This window comes from Mobula birostris, chromosome 23 (assembly GCF_030028105.1).
Source record: "Mobula birostris isolate sMobBir1 chromosome 23, sMobBir1.hap1, whole genome shotgun sequence".
Classification (NCBI taxonomy): Eukaryota; Metazoa; Chordata; class Chondrichthyes; order Myliobatiformes; family Myliobatidae; genus Mobula; species Mobula birostris.
In genome coordinates this window covers 9,048,422-9,068,316 of record NC_092392.1, presented here as the reverse complement: position 1 = coordinate 9,068,316, position 19,895 = coordinate 9,048,422, and the positions used below count along the sequence as shown (strand labels likewise).

The window sequence follows — 19,895 nt, the reverse complement described above, 5'->3', positions numbered from 1 at the left end:
CCACCTTTTCCAAACCCCACAGATTATGCTTGTCTGTTGGTTTTGACAACAGTGTCACCACATCGTCTGATCTCAGCACTGGCTCCTGTGAGGGGAATAAAGATTTGTCAGCAGCAAATCAAGAGGCCAGTCCAATCCCATTCATTCTCTCTCTCTGTCTCCCATCCCTTTCCCCAATTTCCTTTCCTCTTTCCCAGTGAAGCAGGCTCCTCGTGTGGATACAGTCCTTGTGCTCTCTACTGGTTCACCCTGTCCATGTGTGTGAATTGACCTGCACAGACTCCCAACTTGAATGGACCAACAAAACAGGCAGATTCCACCAAGCATGGGCAGTAGGGGGATTTATTTGATGTGTTACTGGGTGGGAAGCACAGAATCATAAACCAGTAAACAGGAGCTCAAATCCCATTAGTACACTTTTGAGAGTTTGAGTTTAATTAATTTATTGAGATTCTGTGCAGAGTAGCCCCTTCCGGCCCTTTGAACCACACCGCTTAGCAACCCTGGATTTAATGCCAAACTAATCATGGGACAATTTACAATGACCCATTAACCGTCCAACCGGTCTGTCTTTGGACTGTGGGAGGAAACCAGAGCACCCGGAGGAAACCACGTGGTCACAGGCGGAACATACAAATTCCTTATGGCAGCAGTGGTAACTGAACCCAGGTTTCTGGTCCTGGGAAGAGTTGCACTCATCACTACACTACTGTGCTGCTCCCTGATTTTCAAAACTCAGGAAATAAAAATGTAGGTAAAGGTTACCAGTAATTTTTTGGATTTTCTTCTGAACCATGAAGGGTAAAATTTGGGGCAAATGCACAAATGTTGCTGTTGGTGTGGCAGACTGTAAGAACCAAAGCAAACCTGGGCTGTCTTTTACTTCAACAGATTACTGACCTTGAGGTGTTCCAGCCAGCACCACATCAGTGCACTGAGAACCCGGGGGTCTTCCTCTGACCCCAGTCGGCCCCAAGCCCCTTCCTTCTCATTTAGCTGCACCTTGACGAGAAGCAGAAGGAACAGAGAGGCATTACAATAAATCTGACACCGGTGTAGAACAGGATGACTGAGGGGGATGGAGAGAGAGGCAAAGGATAGAACTCTGACACTGAGATAATGAAACAAAGAGAGATGGGGGAGAAAAGGAGAGTACAAATAGAAAGAGGGACAGGAAAACTGGCAGAATGAGCTTCCCACTCCTGACAAAGGGATTATGACTGGAAATATTAAACCTGTTTCACACTCTCCAGATACAGCCTGGCCTGCTCTGTGTTTCAGCTATTTTTATTGTCATTGACAGAATGAGGCAGAAAAAAAGAGGATGAAAGGTGGTGGGGGGGGAAGGGGGGGGCAGAGGGGTAGGAAGGGGAAGAGGGTGAAGAGGGGGTGGAAAGAGGGTGGAGGGGAGAGGGTGGAGGGGAGAGGGTGGAGGGGAGAGGGTGGAGGGGAGAGGGTGGAGGGGAGAGGGTGGAGGGGAGAGGGTGGAGGGGAGAGGGGGAAAGTGTGTGGTAGAGGTGCAGTAAGAGGGGGAGGGGAGGGGGAATGCATATTCCCTCAGAAATGTGAATACAAATATCTAGGTGGTGTTACTTAATTCCAGAACATTCTAGCAGAGTTTAGAATACTTCAGAGAGCATGTTTCAAAAGGGTAACGTGCATTATCGAAAGATGTGAGAGGCAGGATTAGCTGCAGATCTTTGCTTCCTATAGTACAATCTAGGCTATAGAGTGCTGTTTGTTACTAGGGTGGTTTGCAGGTTAGAACAAGATATGAAATCTGGGAGCTATGTTGGCTAAGCACAACCTATCTACACCATGTATTCCCAACATTATTTTCTTCTGCTTCATTGAGCCCTTAGGAGACAAATTAAAATCCCCACATTGCTGTTGGCTGATATTGAACATTTGCAGCTGGCTTATTGTGATTTCTGGTGTGGCTAACAGGGGGAGCTGTGCCCCGGGAGAAGCAATGATTTCAAGTGGAAAGTAGGAAGGGTTCCTGATACAGGTATGGAACACGTTCCTTTCAAACATTAGGCTGTTCAACCGGCTGTCGTTTTGGTCCAACCTCTAATCTGTCCTTATCTATTGTTCCACAGATATACAGGGCATCAACATCTGTTGCATTGTTGGTTGGATTGCATTAATTAGTATTTAGTGCTGAGATTTCTGGGCCCTCTTCGTCTTCATCCTTAGCTTTAATACCCATGAATACAAGAGCAACCAGGCTTCCTTTTTCGTGCATAATGCTTTACACATCCCTCACTATAAACAATATTGTAGGTGTACTGAATATCGGTCTACAGCAGACCCAGGCAGGCAGAAAAGCTCCAGTGACTGGGAGATTTGGAGCCAAAGTTACTTGATATTGCTGAGCTGCGAAATTTAGAACGCATTATGCTCAAATGACGTTATTTTCCTTTTAAAAATATCAAGTGGAGTGAAAGTAAAGAGGGATTTCAAGCGGATGTGAAAGGGATTCAGCAAGTTGGACCGCAGGCAGACCTGACAGGGTGAAGCCCCAGGAGGGCTGTGCAGTTTACCCTGGTGAATAGAACATCTTCTCAAGAGAGATGGCAACACATGCATTAAAAACCACATCAGTACTAGCAATAGGAAGATTTATAATTATACAGGACTATTTACACCCCAATTCCCACTGCTCTTTCAGGACAGCCCAAAAAAAGATTTTTTAACCAATGAAGTGCACTTGAAGTAGAATCATGCTTGAACTGTAGGAAAAGTGCCAGCCAGTCTGGGCACAGGAAATGTCCATAATGTTATAATGGCCAGAGAAACTATTATAGCTACAATACCTGCAAGAATGTTGAATCTGAACTCAAATCAGTGCCCACTAAAAAGGTGAGCTCAGAGAGACACGGAAGGAATGTGGCAAATTGGAGGTGGAAGCATGAGGCAGTATGAAGCCAACGCAGACTGTGTGGGTGAACTAGGAGCCAGAATAGAGCTAAGAGGTGACTAATGTGCAACTGCAAATGATCACAGGGTGATGCATGGAGAACAGTGATTCAAAGAAGTTCACCAAATGGGGAGAAGGAAGCCAGCACGGCAAGATTAAGCAGAACAATGGTGAGACGTGGGAGCAGACGGTGAAGGGCATCATAGACTTGACGGGTCGAAGAGCCTTTTCTGTGCTGTATGACTCTACAATTCTTTAACAATTCCAGAAAGGTCGCAAAGAGTCTAATAGGAGCTAAAAATAATACAGCAGGTTGTATTTCAACCGAATCTGAAAGGGTATAGAAGGTATATAGATCAACTGGATCTTACAGGATATAGAGGGTATATAGATCAACTGGATCTGAAAGGGTATAGAGGGTATATAGATCAAGCAGACCTGAAAGGAATACAGCAAGCTGTGATCAAGCGGATCTGAAAATGTGAAGGGAGCAATGACTTCAAGCAGAGATTGATTCTGTACATCATCTGATGATTCTTTACATTATGACTAGAAATCCTTCATCAGCCTGCCATTTTACCATGGGCATCTTAACATTACTAGGAAAGGAAAGACATGCATTTACATGATGCCTTTAACAGCTCCTTCAAGGCAGCCAAAATGAATTAAATGCTTTTGAAATAGTCATTGTTGAAATGTAGGAAATATGCCAGGCAGTTTGCACATCAGAACCTTCCAAAATGTGGTCAACACACACAAAATGCTGGAGGAACACAGCAGGCCAGGCAGTGCCAATGGAAAATTTTCCATCGATGCTGCTTGGCCTGCTGAATTCCTCCAGCATTTTGTGTGTGTTGCTCAGATTTCCAGCATCTGTAGATTTTCCCTTGTCCACCATGTGGTAATGGCCAGATAAGCCATTTTAGAATTAATAGCCTTAACACATGGCAGAACTCCTCTGCTATTCAAAATAGTGCCCGGGAGTCTTTACCTGCATGAGAGCAAGCAAACTTTTATTTTGATATATCTGTTTGTGACAAAACTCAGAATGCAACACACCCTTCGAACATTGACTGCATCAGCCAGCATCCTCTCCTCATCCACTCTATCAAGGCCTTCCAGCATTCGATAGGTGTCAATCAGGTCACCCCTCATTCTTCTGAATTCCAGTGAATACAGGTCCAGAGCTATCGAATACTCTTCATATAACGAGCCATTCAATCCTGGAACCATTTCAATGAACCTCCTTTGAATCCTCTCCAGTTTCAACACATTCTTTCTCAGATATGGGGCCCAGAATTGCTCACAATACTCTAAGTGAGGCTTCACCAGTGCTTTATAGAGTCTCAACATTACATCCTTGATTTTATATTCTAGTCTTCTTGAAGAAATGCTAACATTGCATTTGCCTTCCACACCACAGACTCAACCTGCAAATTGAACTTTAGGGAACCCTGAACAAGGACTCCCAAATCCCTTTGCTCCTCAGTTTTTTGTATTTTCTCTCCAATAGTCAACCCTTCCATTTCTTCTACCAAAGTGTATGAAAGTACATTCTCTGTCCATTCTCTAATCTGTGCAAGTCCTTCTGTAGCCTCTTTCCTTCCACAAAACTACCTGCCCTTTTACCTACCTTCATATCATCTGCAAACTTTGCTACAAAGCCATCAATCCCATCATCCAAATCATTGACGTATAATATAAAAAGAATCGGTCCCAACACAGACCCCCGTGGAACACCACTAGTGACTGGCAGTTAGTCAGAAAAGGCTCCCTTTATTCCCCCTCTTTGCCTCCTGCCAATCAGCCACTGCTTTATCCATGCTAGAAACTTTTCTGTAATACTATGGGCTCATAGCTTGTTAAGCAGCCTCATGTGTGGCACCTTGTCAAAGTCCTTCTGAAAATCCAAGTACACACCATCAAACGATTCTCCTTTGTCTATCCTGCTTGTTATTTCTTCAAAGAATTCCAATGGATTTGTCAGGCAAGATTTTCCCTGGAGGAAACCATGCTGACTTTGGCCTATTTTATCATGTGCCTCCAAGTACCCTGAGACCTCATCCTTTATAATCAACTCCAATACTTTCCCAGCCACCGAGGTCAGACTAACTGGCCTATAATTTCCTTTCTTCTGCCTCTCTCCCTTCTTGAAGAGTTGATTAATTTTTGCAATTTTCCAGTCTTCTGGAACCATTGCAGAATCCAGTGATTCTTGAGAGATCATTTACTAAGGCCTCCACAGTCACTTCAGCCACATCTTTCAGAACTCTGAGGTGTACACCATCTGGTCCAGGTGACTTATCTACCTTCAGACCTTTCAGTTTCCCAAGAATCCTCTCTCTAGTTATGGTAACTTCACACACTGCATGCCCCCTGACACCTGGAACTTCCACCATACTGCTAGTATCTTCCACAGTGAAGACTGCTGCAAAATACTTCTTCAGTTTGTCCACCATTTTATTATCCCCCATCACTGCCTCTCCAGCATCATTTTCCAGTGGTCCGACGTCCACTCCACCTCTCTTTTACACTTTATGTATCTGAAGAAACTTTTGGTATCCACTTTAGTATTATTGGCTAGCTTACTTTTGTTTTCCATCTTTACCTTCTTAATGTTTTTTTTAAAGTTACTTTCTGTTGGCTCTTAAAAGCTTCCCAAGTCCTCTAACTTCCCACTAATTTTTGCTCTATTATATGCTTTTATGTTGGCTTTGACTTCTCTTGTTAGCCATGAATTAAAATATCAGAATGGGAATGGGAAGTGGAATTAAAATGGGTGGCCACTGGGTGATCCCATCTTTTGTGGCAGACAAAGCGAAGGTTCTCGGTGAAGTGGCCTCCCAATCTGCATCGGGTCTCACCGATATACAGGAGACCACACCAGGAGTACCGGATACAGTAGATGACCCCAATAGACTAGCCCGTGAAGTGTCGCTTCACCTGGAAAAATTGTTTGGGGTCCTGAAAGATATCCCGGCAGCCACCCATTTCAATTCTACTTCCCATCCCATGGCCTCATCTACAGAAAAATGAGGTCACACTCAGATTGGAGGAGCAACACCTTACATTCCAAATGGGTAGCATCCAACCTGATGGCATGAACATCGATTTATTGAACTTACAGTAATTGTGTCCTCCCTCTCATTCACCATTCCCCATTCCTCTTTCCCTCCCTCACCTTGTCTCCTTACCTGCCCATCACCTCCCTCTGGAGCTTCTCCCCCTTCCCTTTCTTCCACGGTCCTCTATCCTCTCCTGTCAGATTCCCCCGTCTCCAGCCCTGTATCTCTTTCACCAATCAACTTCCCAGCTCTTTACTTCACCCTGCCCCCTGTCCTGTTTTCACCTTCCTTCCCCCTCCCCCTCATCTTCTTAATTTGACTTCTCCCCTTCCTTTCCAGTCCAGATAAAAGGCCTCGGCCCAAAACATCAACCATTCCTTCTTTTTCCATAGATGCTGCATGGCCTGCTGAGTTCCTCCAGGACTGCGACAGGTGGCTGCTCGAGTGAACTGGAGGGATTTCCAGCAAACCTGGAAGAGTAATGTCCCAGTGGATGGTGTGTGTGGGATTCGGTGCACAAGGTGGGGGGAAGAATGAGCAGGCTGTGAGGGCACAGCAAAACAACCACCAAATGCAGGGGCACTGAGGCAGCAGCACTGAGAAGCACAGAGCAAGCAGGGCGATCTGAAATGGGAAGAGCGGGGAGCACAGGGGATGAAGCAGGTACAAGGCGGATAAATAGGATTAGCGTACATAGCACAAAGACAGCACGGGCGAACGACCTGTTTCCATGTCTCAATATGTTGATGAGAAGAGATCATCCAGTGTTCATTACCTGCCAGAGACAGACTTTAGTCGACAAGTCATTGTCTAGTTCTGGTCCCTCTGACATTGCTCTGGCAACCACTTCCAGGACAGAGCCATAGCCATCTGTTTTCCTGACACGTTCTTTCACTGAGAGGCTCCCATGGACTTTACTCTAAAGAGTAAAGATAGAACAATAGGCATTAAGTGTTGTGAGTGGTTTGTGAACAGACTTGTAGGCCGCGCCTCACATCTGTCGCAAAAACTCAGCTAGAGCTCATGGACTGGTACTCTCTTACACCTTTACCCAGTGAGCTCTCAATGTGACACACTGCCACTACTTCTCACAGACAGCTGGAGCATAGATTGAGACAATTATGTGCTCCATTCAAACCTTGAGCCATAATGAAAGGAAATAGCCCAAAAGACCATGGCCAGGAAGTAGTTGAGCTCTTTGGACACATCTTTTGGAAAATACCAGCGAGAGGTTCAGAAATTTATTTGCACATATGGGTAGGAAAACATGGTATAGCACTGGATTGTCACTCATTGACTGAGCAGATGTGCCTCAGAGCAAGTCTCTCATCTTGAAGTTAGGTGACCGATTCAAATGCCATTGGAGAATTGCATATACACAATCTAGTCTACATTCCTGATCAGGCCTGTCTCCTCTCAGGTGAATATAAGCTATCCCTTGCATTAATTTGAAGAAGAGCAGTATATTCTCCCCAACTTCCTGCCAAAATTTACACTTATCCAACATTCCTAAAAGAGTTAAAATCATTTATTTTATTAATGTTCATGAGATTAGGCTGTGAGCAAATTGATGCTTTGTTTGCAATGTTTCACAGTAAACCATCAGTTGATCAAGGAGAATTCCACATTTTTATTAAAGAGAAGTCTTTTCCTTCCCTTCAGATATTTGTCTTGTGTTCCTGCTGCAAGTAAGTGTTTCACTGCATCTGAACTTGGACATTGACCATAAACTTGACTTTAACATTTAATCGGAGATGAATGAAGAGTTTAACCACACTAGATTTAATATATATGCATCCACTGATTGTCTAGGGAATGGGTTGATCTCTGCTCTGTGCTATGTTAGCTGAAAACGAATGGCGAAGGTTCAAGGCAAACTGGAATTCCTGGTGGGGAGGGGAGATATTATCCACTGACCCCTGCTACAAGGACACACCTTATACAGCCATAATGCAAAGACAGGATTGGGAGTGACTGTGCTTCCACTTGCAGTCATTTTGTTTGCCTGTCACAAACCCTGGTTATCCTAGTATATGCTCAAGCCAATGATGTACTTTCTTACCAGCAGCACCCCAACAATAGCAATTTGAGAAAAGAACAGATAATTTATATGTAATTATATTAGTTGGGGCAACAGTGTTGAAGACAACATTTTTAAAAAGTAAGTCCATGGAGCCTTTCCCCATTCACCTGAGAGGGCTTAGTGAGTAACTAACCTCGGCTAGGAGATGTTGAATCAACTAGCAAGCATTCAATCTTTCAAAAAGACATTTGAAGTGGATTACAGGATTCAGGAGAAAAGGCGGCAGGGTGGGAGTGATTATACCTTGCTGCCAGTCCATATCTTCTGAGGCGTGGGCATGAGGCTGCTGGTGCTCAGTTGGGAGTTGGCTCGTTCAGGGAGGATGCGTTGAGATGTTTGGTCAGTTTGTGCCTGGCTCCCGTCACCTGCAAATTTGCTCCTCCCCTCACAGCTGAAGGAGTACTTCAGTGGATTGATTGGCCCACCAAAGGCACGTTCCAAAGCTTCGGTTTGACTTTGACCCACTGACAAAGGCCATTGACCAATGATATCCTTAAAGCAGAATTTATACCACATTAGTCTTTCAACATGATGGACTGGGTGATGCTGGGAGCATTAACTAACCTGCACTTTTCACCTCACCACCACTCTGCACCAGTGTCAAACTGATCGCCACTCTTCCATCTGTTGGAGCTGACCATTGCAAACCATGACCAAACTTACTCAGAAAATCACTGTACGATGCTGGTCACCACACTAGAGGAAGAATATAATAGGTCTAGAGCAGGGTTTCCCAACCTGGGGTCCATGGGCTCTTTGCTTAATGGTATTGGTCCACGCATTAAAAAGGCTGGGAACTCCTGGTCTAGAGAGAGTGCAGAGGAGAATTACAGTTGTGAAGAGAGTCCCTGGTCTAGAGAGTGCAGAGGAAAATTATGGTTGTGAGGGGAAACCCTCGTCTAGAGAGAGTGCAGAGGAGAATTATGGTTGTGAAGAGAGTCCCTGGTCTAGAGAGAGTGCAAATAGAATTATGGTTGTGAGGAGAGTGCCTAGTCTAGAGAGAGTGCAGATAGAATTATGGTTGCAGAGGAGAATTGTGGTTGTGAGGGGAACCCCTGGTCTAGAGAGGGTGCAGAGGAGAATCTTCTTTCAGCTGTTATTCAGTGATATCTACAACATCATACATGCCAATCTGTAACAGTGCTACAAGTTCATCTACCTTATTCCATATACTGCGCACATTCAAATATAACACCTTCTGTCTCATATTCACCGTTTCAATTTTGTCTACCTTCTACATTGCAACTCATCTTGTAGACGGCAATTTTGTCCCATCATCAGCCTCTCCTTTGTAGTGAGACTCCTAACGATTGTTTGTGAACCAACTCCTCAGCACTATCCCCCTTGCCAAATTAGTTTAAACCCTCCCGAACACTCCAGCAAACCTGCCCACAAGGATATAGGACTCCCTCGGGCTTAGGTGCAATGCGTCCCTTATGTACAAGTTGAGAAGAGATCCCAAGATCCATAAATCTGAACCTCTGGCCCCTGCACCATTTTCTCAGCCATGTATTCACCTGCCAAAACATCCTATTCTTACCCTCACTGGCACATGGTACAGGCAGCAAACCAGAGATTACTACTCTGTAGGTCCTGTTTCTTGGCTTTCTACCTAGTTCCTCAAGATCTCTCTTCAGGACCTCCTCACCTTGTCTACCTATGTCACGAGTGCCAATATGCACCAACTTGCCCTTGAGAATGCATTGGACACGAGCAGAAATGTATAACAATAACAGCACGGAAACAGGCCATCTCGGCCCTTCTAGTCCGTGCCGAACACTTACTCTCACCTAGTCCCACCGACCTGCAGTCAGCCCATAACCCTCCATTCCTTTCCTGTCCATATAGCTATCCAATTTTACTTTAAGTGACAATATCGAACCTGCTGGAAGCTCGTTCCACACAGCTACCGCTCTCTGAGTAAAGAAGTTCCCCCTCATGTTACCCCTAACCCTAGTACCAGAGAGGCAACATATCATCTGTATGTCTCTATTGCGCCCACAAATCTTGTCTCTGTTCCACTAACTATGGAGTTCTTATCAACGCTGTATTCCACTTCACCTCTCTGCTCATCTGACAGTTTCAGACTCCGTGTCAGAGACCTGGTCATAAGAGATAGGAGCAGAATTAGGCCATTCAGCCCATCAAGTCTGCTCCACCATTCCATCATGGCTGATCCCGGATTCCACTCAACTCCATACACCTGTCTTCTTGCCATATCCTTTGATACCCCGACCGATCAGGAAACTATCAACTTCTGCCTTTAATATACGCACAGACCTGGCCTCCACCGCAGTCTGTGGCAGAGCATTCCACAGATTCACTACTCTCTAGCTAAAAAAAATTCTCCCTACCTCTGTTCGAAAGGGTCACCCCTCAATTTTGAGTCTGTGCCTTTTAATTCTGGATACCCCCACCATAGGAAACATCCTCTCCACATCTGCCCTATCAATTTTCTGTAGGTTTCAATGAGGTCTCCCCCGCATTCTTCTAAATCCTAGTGAGTACAGGCTCAAAGCTGCCAAATGCTCCTCATATGTTAACCCCTTCATTCCCGGAATCATCCTCGTGAACCTCCTTTGGACTCTCCCCAATGACAACACATGCTTTCTGAGATATGTGGCCCAAAACTGTTAACAAAATTCCAAATGCAGCCTGACTAGTTTCTTTAAAAGGCTCAGCGTTATCTCCTTGTTTTCATATTCTATTCCCCTTGAAATAAATGCCAACATTGCATTTGCCTTCTTTACCACTGGCTTAACCTGTAAATTAACCATCAGGCAGTCTTACACGAGGACTCCCAAGTCCCTCTGCACCTCTTATGTTTGAATCTTCTCCCCATTTCGATAATATTCCGCCCTAGATTTCCCAATACCGTGTTCAATCTGCCACTTTTTTGCCCATTCTTCCAATGGAATGGAGGTGCTTGACAAAGCAGTCCCCCAATTTATGTCAGGTCTGATCAATGTAGAGAAGGCCACATTGGGAGCACTGGATACTATAGATGAACCCAACAGGTTCACAGGTGAAATGGTCCCTTGCATGGAATCACTATTTGGGGTCCTGAATGGAGGTAAGAAAGAAGGTGTGTGAGTAGGCGTAGTATTTTTGTCGTTGACAGGGATATGTTCCACGAAGAAGATTAGTGCGGAGAGACAAATGGACAGGGGAATAGTGGATAGAGTGATCGCAGTGGAGAGTGGGGGGGGTGTGGGCAAGTGGGTAGCGATGCTTAGTGGTTAGATCCTGTTGAAGATTGCAGAAATTGTGCAGCATGACATGTTGGATGTGGAGTCTCGTGGAGTAGTAGGTGGGGACAAAAGGAACTATCACTGTTACGGCAGTGTGAAGATAAGGTGAGCACAGATATCCAGGAAATGGTGATGATGTAGGTGAGGACAGCATCCACCATTGATGAAGGGAAACCCTGTTCTTTGAATGAGGGGCTCACTGATGTGCTGGATAGGAAAGCATTAGTGCTCCCTCAGCACTACCTACCCCTTCACCTATCTTTGTATCATTGGCAAATTTGCCACAAAGCCATCAATTCCATTATCCAAATCATTGACAATAGACATAAGATACCTATCTAGCTCCTTCTTGAAAGCATCCAGAGAACTGGCCTCCACTGCCTTCTGAGGCAGCGCATTCCACACCTCCACAACTCTCTGGGAGAAGAAGTTCCTCCTCAACTCTGTCCTAAATGACCTACCCCTTATTCTTAAACCATGCCCTCTGGTACTGGACTCTCCCAGCATCTGGAACATATTTCCTGCCTCTATCTTGTCCAATCCCTTAATAATCTTATATGTCTCAATCAGATCCTCCTTCAATCTCCTTAATTCCAGTGTGTACAGGCCCAGTCTCTCTGACCTCTCTGCGTAAGACAGTCCGGACATCCCAGGAATTAACCTATTGAACCTACGCTGCACCTCCTCCACAGCCAGGATGTCCTTCCTTAACCCTGGAGACCAAAACTGCACACAATACTCCAGCTGTGGTCTCACCAGGGCCCTGTACAAATGCAAAAGGATTTCCTTGCTCTTGTACTCAATTCCCTTTGTAATAAAGGCCAACATTCCATTAGCCTTCTTCACTGCCTGCTGCACTTGATCATTCACCTTCAGAGACTGACGAACAAGTACTCCTAGATCTCTTTGTATTTCTCCCTTACCTAACTCCACACCATTCAGATAATAATCTGCCTTCCTGTTCTTGCTGTCAGTGAATAACCTCACACTTATTCACATTAAACGCCATCTGCCAAGTTTCTGCCCACTCACCCAGCCTATCCAAGTCACCTTGAATTCTCCTAACATCCTCATCACGTCACACTGCCACCCAGTTTAGTATCATCAGCAAGTTTGCTGATGTTATTCACAATGCCTTCCTCTAAATCATTGATGTAAATCGTAAACAGCTGTGGTCCCAATACCAAGCCCTGTGGCACCCCACTAGTCACCACCTGCCATTCCGAGAAACACCCATTCACTGCCACCCTTTGCTTTCTGTCTGCCAACCGGTTTTCTATCCATGTCAATATCCTCACCCCAATGCCATGAGCTCTGATTTTACCCACCAATCTCCTATGTGGTACCTTATCAAATGCCTTCTGAAAGTCAAGGTACACCACATCCACTGGATCTCCCGCGTCTATCTTCCTGGTTACATCCCCAAAAAACTCCAATAGATTAGTCAAACATGATTTGCCCTTGGTAAATCCATGCTGGCTCGGCCCAATCCTATCACTGCTATCAAGGTATGCCGCTATTTCATCTTTAATAATGGACTCTAGCATCTTCCCCACTACTGATGTTAGGCTAACAGGGTGATAGTTCTCTGATTTCTCCCTCCCTCCTTTCTTAAAAAGTGGGATAACATTAGCCATTTGCCAATCCTCAGGAACTGATCCTGAATCTAAGGAACATTGGAAAATGATCACCAATGCGATTGGTGACAAACAATGTGAAAAGCAGCAGTCCCAATACTGACCCCTGAGGAACAGCACTAATCACTGGCAGCAAACTAGGAAAGGCCCCTTTTATTCCTGCTTGCTGCCTCCTACCTGTCAGCCACTCTGCTATCCATGCCAGTATCTTTCCTGTAATGCCATGGGATTTTATCTTGTTAAGCAGCCTCATGTGTGGCACCTTCTGAAAATCCAAGTAATTCACATCCACTGCCTCTCCTTTGTCCACCTTTCTTATTACATCCTTGAAGAACTCCAACAGATTTGTCAGGCAAGATTTCCCTTCACAGAAACCATGCTGACTTTGACTTATTTTATCATTAGTCTCCAAGTACCTGAAACCTCATCCTTAATAATAGACTCCAAAACTTTCCCAAACACTGAAGTTAGGCTAATTGGCCTATAATTTCCTTTCTTTTGTTTTCCTCCTTCCTTAAAGGGTGGAGTGACATTTTACAATCTTCCAGTCCTCCAGGACCATGCCAGAATCAAGTGAGTCTTGAAAGATCATGACGAATACATTTGTTATCTCTTCAGCAACCTCTCTCAGGACTCTGGGATGTAGTCCATCTGGCCCAGGTGGCTTATCCACCTTAAGACCTTTGAGTGTTCCTAGAACTTTTTCCTTTTTAATAGCAATGGCATTCACTCCTGCTCCCTGACACTCACAGACCTCTGGTACACTGCCAGCATCTTCCACCGTGAAGACAGATGCAAAACAACCCATTAGATTCATCTGCAATTTCTTTGTCCCCCATTACTACCTCACCAGCATCATTTTCCAGTGGTCCAATATGACTGCGTTCCTGTACATGGTTCTAACTCCATAATCAAGTTTGCAGACGGCACCACAGTGGTTGGCCTGATCAGAGGGGATGATGAGACGGTCTACAAGGACGAGGTCCAGCACCTGGCTGCGTGATGTGCTGACAACAACCTGGCCCTTAACACCCAGAAGACCAAGGAGATCATTGTGGACTTCAGGCATGCCAGGAGTCACACTCACGTCCCCATCTACATCAACGGAGCTGTAGTGGAGCATGTATCAAGCTTCAAATTCCTTGGTGTCCACATTTCCGAGGATCTCACCTGGTCCCAGAACTCCTCCATCCTGATCAAAAAGGCGCAACAGTGCCTTTATTTCCTGCAGAGCATCAAGAAAGCTCACCTCTGTCCCAGGATACTGACGGTCTTTTACCACTGTACCATTGAGAGCATACTCACCAACTGCACCTCAGTGTGGTTTGGCAATTGTCCCGTATCGGACCGCAAAGCACTCCAGCATGGTGAAAACTTCCCAGCGGATTATCGGCACCCAATTGCCCACTACTGAGAACATCTACCATAAACGCTGCCTGGGCAGGGCGAAAAGCATTATCAAGGATGCATCTCACCCTAACCATGGACGTTTTACTCTCCTCCCATCCGGTAGGCGCTACAGGAGCCTCTGCCCCAGCAGGCACAGGAAGAGCTTCTTCCCTGAGGCTGTGACCCTGCTGAATCTCACATCACAGCGCTAAGCAGTATTGCACCCATATTGTACTGTCTCAGTACTTTTATATTTGTGTGCTGTAGCACTTACTTTTTATTCACTTTTAAATAACACTATTCTTTGCATTTCTGGCCAGATGCTAATTGCATTTCATTAGCTTTGTATCTGTACTGGGCACAATGACAAAAGTTGAATCTAATCAACTGTCACCTCCTTTTTACTCTTTATATATAACTGAAAAAACTTCTGGTATCCTGCTTTATATTATTGGCTAGTCCGCCCTCATATTTTGCCTTTTCCTTTCCTATAGCTTTTTTAGATGCCTTTTGTAGATTTTAAAAGCTTCCTATTCATCCAACTCACCACTCTCTTTGTTACCTTGTAAGCCCTCTCCTTGGCTTCTATGCAGTCCTTAACTTCCTTTGTCAGCCATGGTTGGCTACCCCTGCCATTTGAGAACTTCTTCCTCTGCGGCACGTATCTAATCTGCACCTTGTGAACTATTATTCTGAGAAAGTGGGAAGTGTTACACTTTGGAACGTCAGATGAAAGGGGAAAGTATACAGTTAATGATAGACTCACTAATACGTACAGTTAATGGTAGAGTCACATTGACCTATAGAGACCCAACTCCACAGTTCACTGAAAGTGGCTGCACAAGTGGATGAGTTGGTAAAGGTGAATGGTATGCTTGTTTTCATTACTGAGTATAGAAGTAAGGCAGTCATGCTGCAGGTATACAAGTCTTCAGTAAAACTGCACTTGGACAATTATGTGGAGATCGTGCAAAACAGGTTTACCAGGATACCGCCTGGTTTCCAGCATATCAGCTGTAAGGAAAGGTTGGACAAATTCGGTTTCTTCTCCCTAGATCGTTGGAGACTGAAGGGAGACCTGATGCAGGTCTTAAAAATTATAAGAGACATGGGTAGGATAGAGAGTCAAATCAATCTATTAGTTTATTTACAGATACGGTGCAGAGGCCAAGTCATTGGGTGTATTTAAGGCAGAGATTGATAGGTATCTGAGTAGCCAGGGCATCAAAGGTTATGGTGAGAAGGCGGGGGAGTGGGACTAAATCGGAGAATGGATCTTTAAGGGATCCGTTAGTCTTGCGAGACCATGGATCTGCGCCTGGAAAGTCTTCACTCTCCAGGGCGCAGGCCTGGGCAAGGTTGTATGGAAGACTGGCAGTTGCCCATGCTGCAAGTCTCCCCTCTCCACGACACCAATGTTGTCCAAGGGAAGGGCATTATGACCCATACAGCTTGGCACCAGTGCCATCGCAGAGCAATGTGTGATTACGTGCCTTGCTCAAGGACACAACATGTTCCCTTGGCTGGGGCTCGAACTCACAACCTTCAGGTCGCTAGTCCAATGCCTTAACCACTTGGCCACATGGCCAGTGGATCAGCTCATGATAAAATGGCGGAGCAGACTCGATGGGCCAAATGGCCAACTTCTGCTCCTTTGTCTTATGGTCAGAATTGGCTCTTCCAGTCCTTTGAGTCACATCCCCCAGCCACCACAATTTAACCCTGACCTAATCACAGGACAATTTACAATGACCAATTCACCCACCCTCTCTGTCTTTGGACTGTGGGAAGAAACTGGACGATCCAAGGAAAACCCATACATTCCACTGGGAAGATGTACAGACTCCTTAAAGAGGGTGCCGGGACTGAACTCTGACACCGCGAACTATAATGGTGTCACGCTCAGTACACAGCGAAGAAACAGCAAACACCAGAGGACATGCGTTTAATGTCAGAGGGGGAAATTTAAAGGTGACATGAGGAGCAAGTTTATTTATGTAGAGAGTGGTAGGTGCCAGGCATCGGTTAGCCAGGGCAATGGTGAAAGTGGGTTGCTTGTGGGTTAATGAGGATTTCAGGTAGACACTGGAATACGGAGGGATATGGACAATAACCAGGAGTAGTGTAAACTGGCATCGAGATCGGTACAACATTACAGTTTGAATGGACTCTCCTGTGTTGCTCTGTGCTCTATGTTTAGGAAAAACAAAATGCAAAAGATGCTGGAAATGTAAATAAAAGCAGAAAATACTCAGCAGGTCAGACAGCATCTGTTGTGAGAGAAGTTCTCTTGAAAAAGCTGTTAACCCTGGTCCTCTGTCCACAGGCATTGTCCCATCTGTTGAGTAGTTTAACGATTTTGTGACTTTAGCCCAGAACCTCAGTGTCCTTTCAGACCTTATCCAGAACTGTATCTTCCTGTTGATCTGTTTGCACAGACTGCCTGCATACATGTAACCTGATCACACAAGCATTATATTTTCATTCAAAGCTCATATACACACACACAGTTTCAATCCAATACTCACTCAATTAATCTCCTATTTTACCTTGGGTACCCTAACTGGACTATAGTCAGTGATCCCTTCAATCCAATCCCAGCTTGGACTTGTTCCCAATATGAACGAACTTAGGAACATGGTACAGTATAACACAGGACCTTCAGCCCATCATGTTGTGCTGACCCCTTAACCAACTCCAAGATCAATCTGAGTCTTCCCTCCCATGTAGACCTCCAGTTTACTTTCATCCATGTGCTTATCTAAGAGCCCCTTAAATGTCTGTAATGTATCTACCTTTCCCACCATCCCTGCTGTGCATTCTACACACCTACCACACTCTTTGTAAAAATCCTCCCTCCAATTTCCACTACACTTTCTTCCCAACCTGCCCCTTTGTAGTAGCCACGTATGAAATTTTAGCCCTCTATCAAATGTTTGCACACGTCTGAACCCAGGAAGCAAGTCCCAGCTTATAAAATACTGTCTCGCTTGCTCCCTGATATTTTCTTTGCTGCTCAGCACAGGTCCTGGCTCCTAACACTGACCCACCTCTGACACGTCCCCATTACCTGTGCTTGATATTTGCGTGTGGATCTGTAGAGACTGGAGTCACTGAGGGATCGTGACAACCTGGCAAATCTGCCCGAATAGACCCCTGTGCATCCCCCTGAGGAAATGCCCAGTTTAAGGAAGCCGTTCATGTCCATGGGAGGTCTCAGCACATTGTCTGGGTCCACGGGATCCTTGTTTGTCTGGCAAGACTCTAACAAGGGGAGGAAGGAAGCGATGGTCTCCCTGATGCGCAGGGTCATGAAACGGTCACTCATCTCCCTTTGCTTCTCCACCTGCACTGCGACACAGTCTGCTCTGTCGAATGCCAGCTGCAGGAGCCTCTTGCAGGCATAGTCAACCATTTTGGGCACGTGCTTGAGACGCCGTGCTTCGTAGCCATGCAGGAGATATTGCTGGCGATAAAGGTGCTGCTGTAGGGTGACGGGGTGGGCGTGCGGGTTTACGCCGGTGAACACCGTTCTCTGAGAGTCCACAAACTGGGCAAAGTCAAAGACCAGGTCAATCTGGGTGCGTGTCTGGATAGAGAAGGGGCGCTTGATCCGGACATACTGGACAGCTTCGCAGGGGCTCACCCGGGTGGCATAGACCAGGTAACAGGCAATCAGCACCCCTGCCAGAGAAGAAGGAAACACACAGTGAGCTTCGCTTGTTTGTGGGAAAGTATCAATTACAGTGCTTCACAACTTCCCATGTTTAGTGCTGCTAGAACTTCAGTCAGAATCAGGTTTAATTTCATTGGCACATAGCATGAAATTTGTTGCTTTATGGCAGCAATACACTGCAAGACATAATAATAAAACATCTACAAATCACAGTAAGAAATATATAACTAAGTACGTAGTGCAAAAAGAGGCAAAAATAGTGAGATGGTGTCCCTGGGTTCACGTGATGGCAGAGAGGAAGAAGTTATTCCTGAAGCATTGAGTGCATGTCTTCAGGCTCCTGTACCTGTTCCTTGATCGTAGCATTGAGACGAGGAAACGTCCTGGATGGAGAGGTCCTTAATGATGCATGCCACCTTCTTGAGACGTGACCTTTTAAAGGTGTCCTGGCCTGGATGCTGTGGAGGCCAGAGCCTATGATGCAGCTGACTGAATAACATTTGTCTAGAGCCTTTTACTGAACAAAATGATCACACCATTTCAAAGGAGATCTATTCAAGGAATATCAAGACCAAGCCACTGATAAAGGTGGTTGGTCTGAGGTTTGAGATGGGGTAAGTAAAAGAGAGCACCACCACCAGTTAGTTTTAGGGAAGTCGTCCTCCAAAAGCTATGTCTTTTATTTCTATGTCTTGGCAACCTGCAGTGGTGAAATAATAATTAGGCATGAAGAGTGGAACCTGGGGTAAAGATGTTCTTCACAACTAGTAAAATGCCACAAAACATTCCTGTAAATTACTTCCACAAATTTATTTTTATCTTAATTTAGAGATCTAGCATGCCAATAGGCCTACTCTGTCCAATTGCACCTGTGTGTTCAACTAACCTACCAACTGGTATGTCTGGGGTGTGGGGGGAATCACAGGGAGAACGTACAAGCTCCCTACAGTGGGAAGATCAGAGAGAACGTACAAACTCCCTACAGTGGGAAGATCACAGGGAGAACGTACAATCTCCCTACAGTGGGAAGATCAGAGAGAACGTACAAACTCCCTACAGTGGGAAGATCACAGGGAGAACGTACAAACTCCCTACAGTGGGAAGATCACAGGGAGAACATACAAACTCCCTACAGTGGGAAGCTCACAGGGAGAACGTACAAACTCCCTACAGTGGGAAGCTCACAGGGAGAACGTACAAACTCTCTACAGTCGGAGATCACAGGGAGAACGTACAAACTCCCTACAGTGGGAAGATCACAGGGAGAACGTACAAACTCCTTACAGCGGGAAGATCACAGGGAGAACGTCCAAACTCCCTACAGTGGGAAGATCACAGGGAGAACGTACAATCTCCCTACAGTGGGAAGATCAGAGAGAACGTACAAACTCCCTACAGTGGGAAGATCACAGGGAGAATGTACAAACTCCCTACAGTGGGAAGATCACAGGGAGAACGTACAAACTCCCTACAGTGGGAGATCACAGGGAGAACGTACAAACTCCCTACAGTGGGAAGATCACAGGGAGAACGTACAAACTCCCTACAGTGGGAAGATCACAGGGAGAACGTACAAACTCCCTACAGTGGGAAGATCACAGGGAGAACGTACAAACTCTTTACAGTGGGAGATCACAGGGAGAACGTACAAACTCTTTACAGTGGGAGATCACAGGGAGAACGTACAAACTCCCTACAGTGGGAGATCACAGGGAGAACGTACAAACTCTCTACAGTGGGAAGATCACAGAGAGAATGTACGAACTCCCTACAGTGGGAAGATCACAAGGAGAACGTACGAACTCCCTACAGTGGGAGATCACAGGGAGAACGTACAAACTCCCTACAGTGGGAGATCACAGGGAGAACGT

At 45.5% G+C, this 19,895-nt stretch overlaps 1 protein-coding gene across 1 annotated transcript in view; it reads right to left on the bottom strand.

Annotated features, from left to right (window-relative positions):
• Positions 1-19,895, bottom strand: part of LOC140186979 (protein tyrosine phosphatase domain-containing protein 1) — a 50,450-nt gene that overhangs the window by 17,968 nt on the left and 12,587 nt on the right. Inside the window, exons 5-8 of the mRNA XM_072241844.1 lie at positions 17,419-18,032; positions 6,764-6,907; positions 901-1,002; positions 5-85 (exon numbers count right to left, since the gene is read on the bottom strand). Coding sequence (XP_072097945.1) covers positions 5-85; positions 901-1,002; positions 6,764-6,907; positions 17,419-18,032 — 941 coding nt within the window. The remainder of the gene's footprint in view (positions 1-4; positions 86-900; positions 1,003-6,763; positions 6,908-17,418; positions 18,033-19,895) is intronic.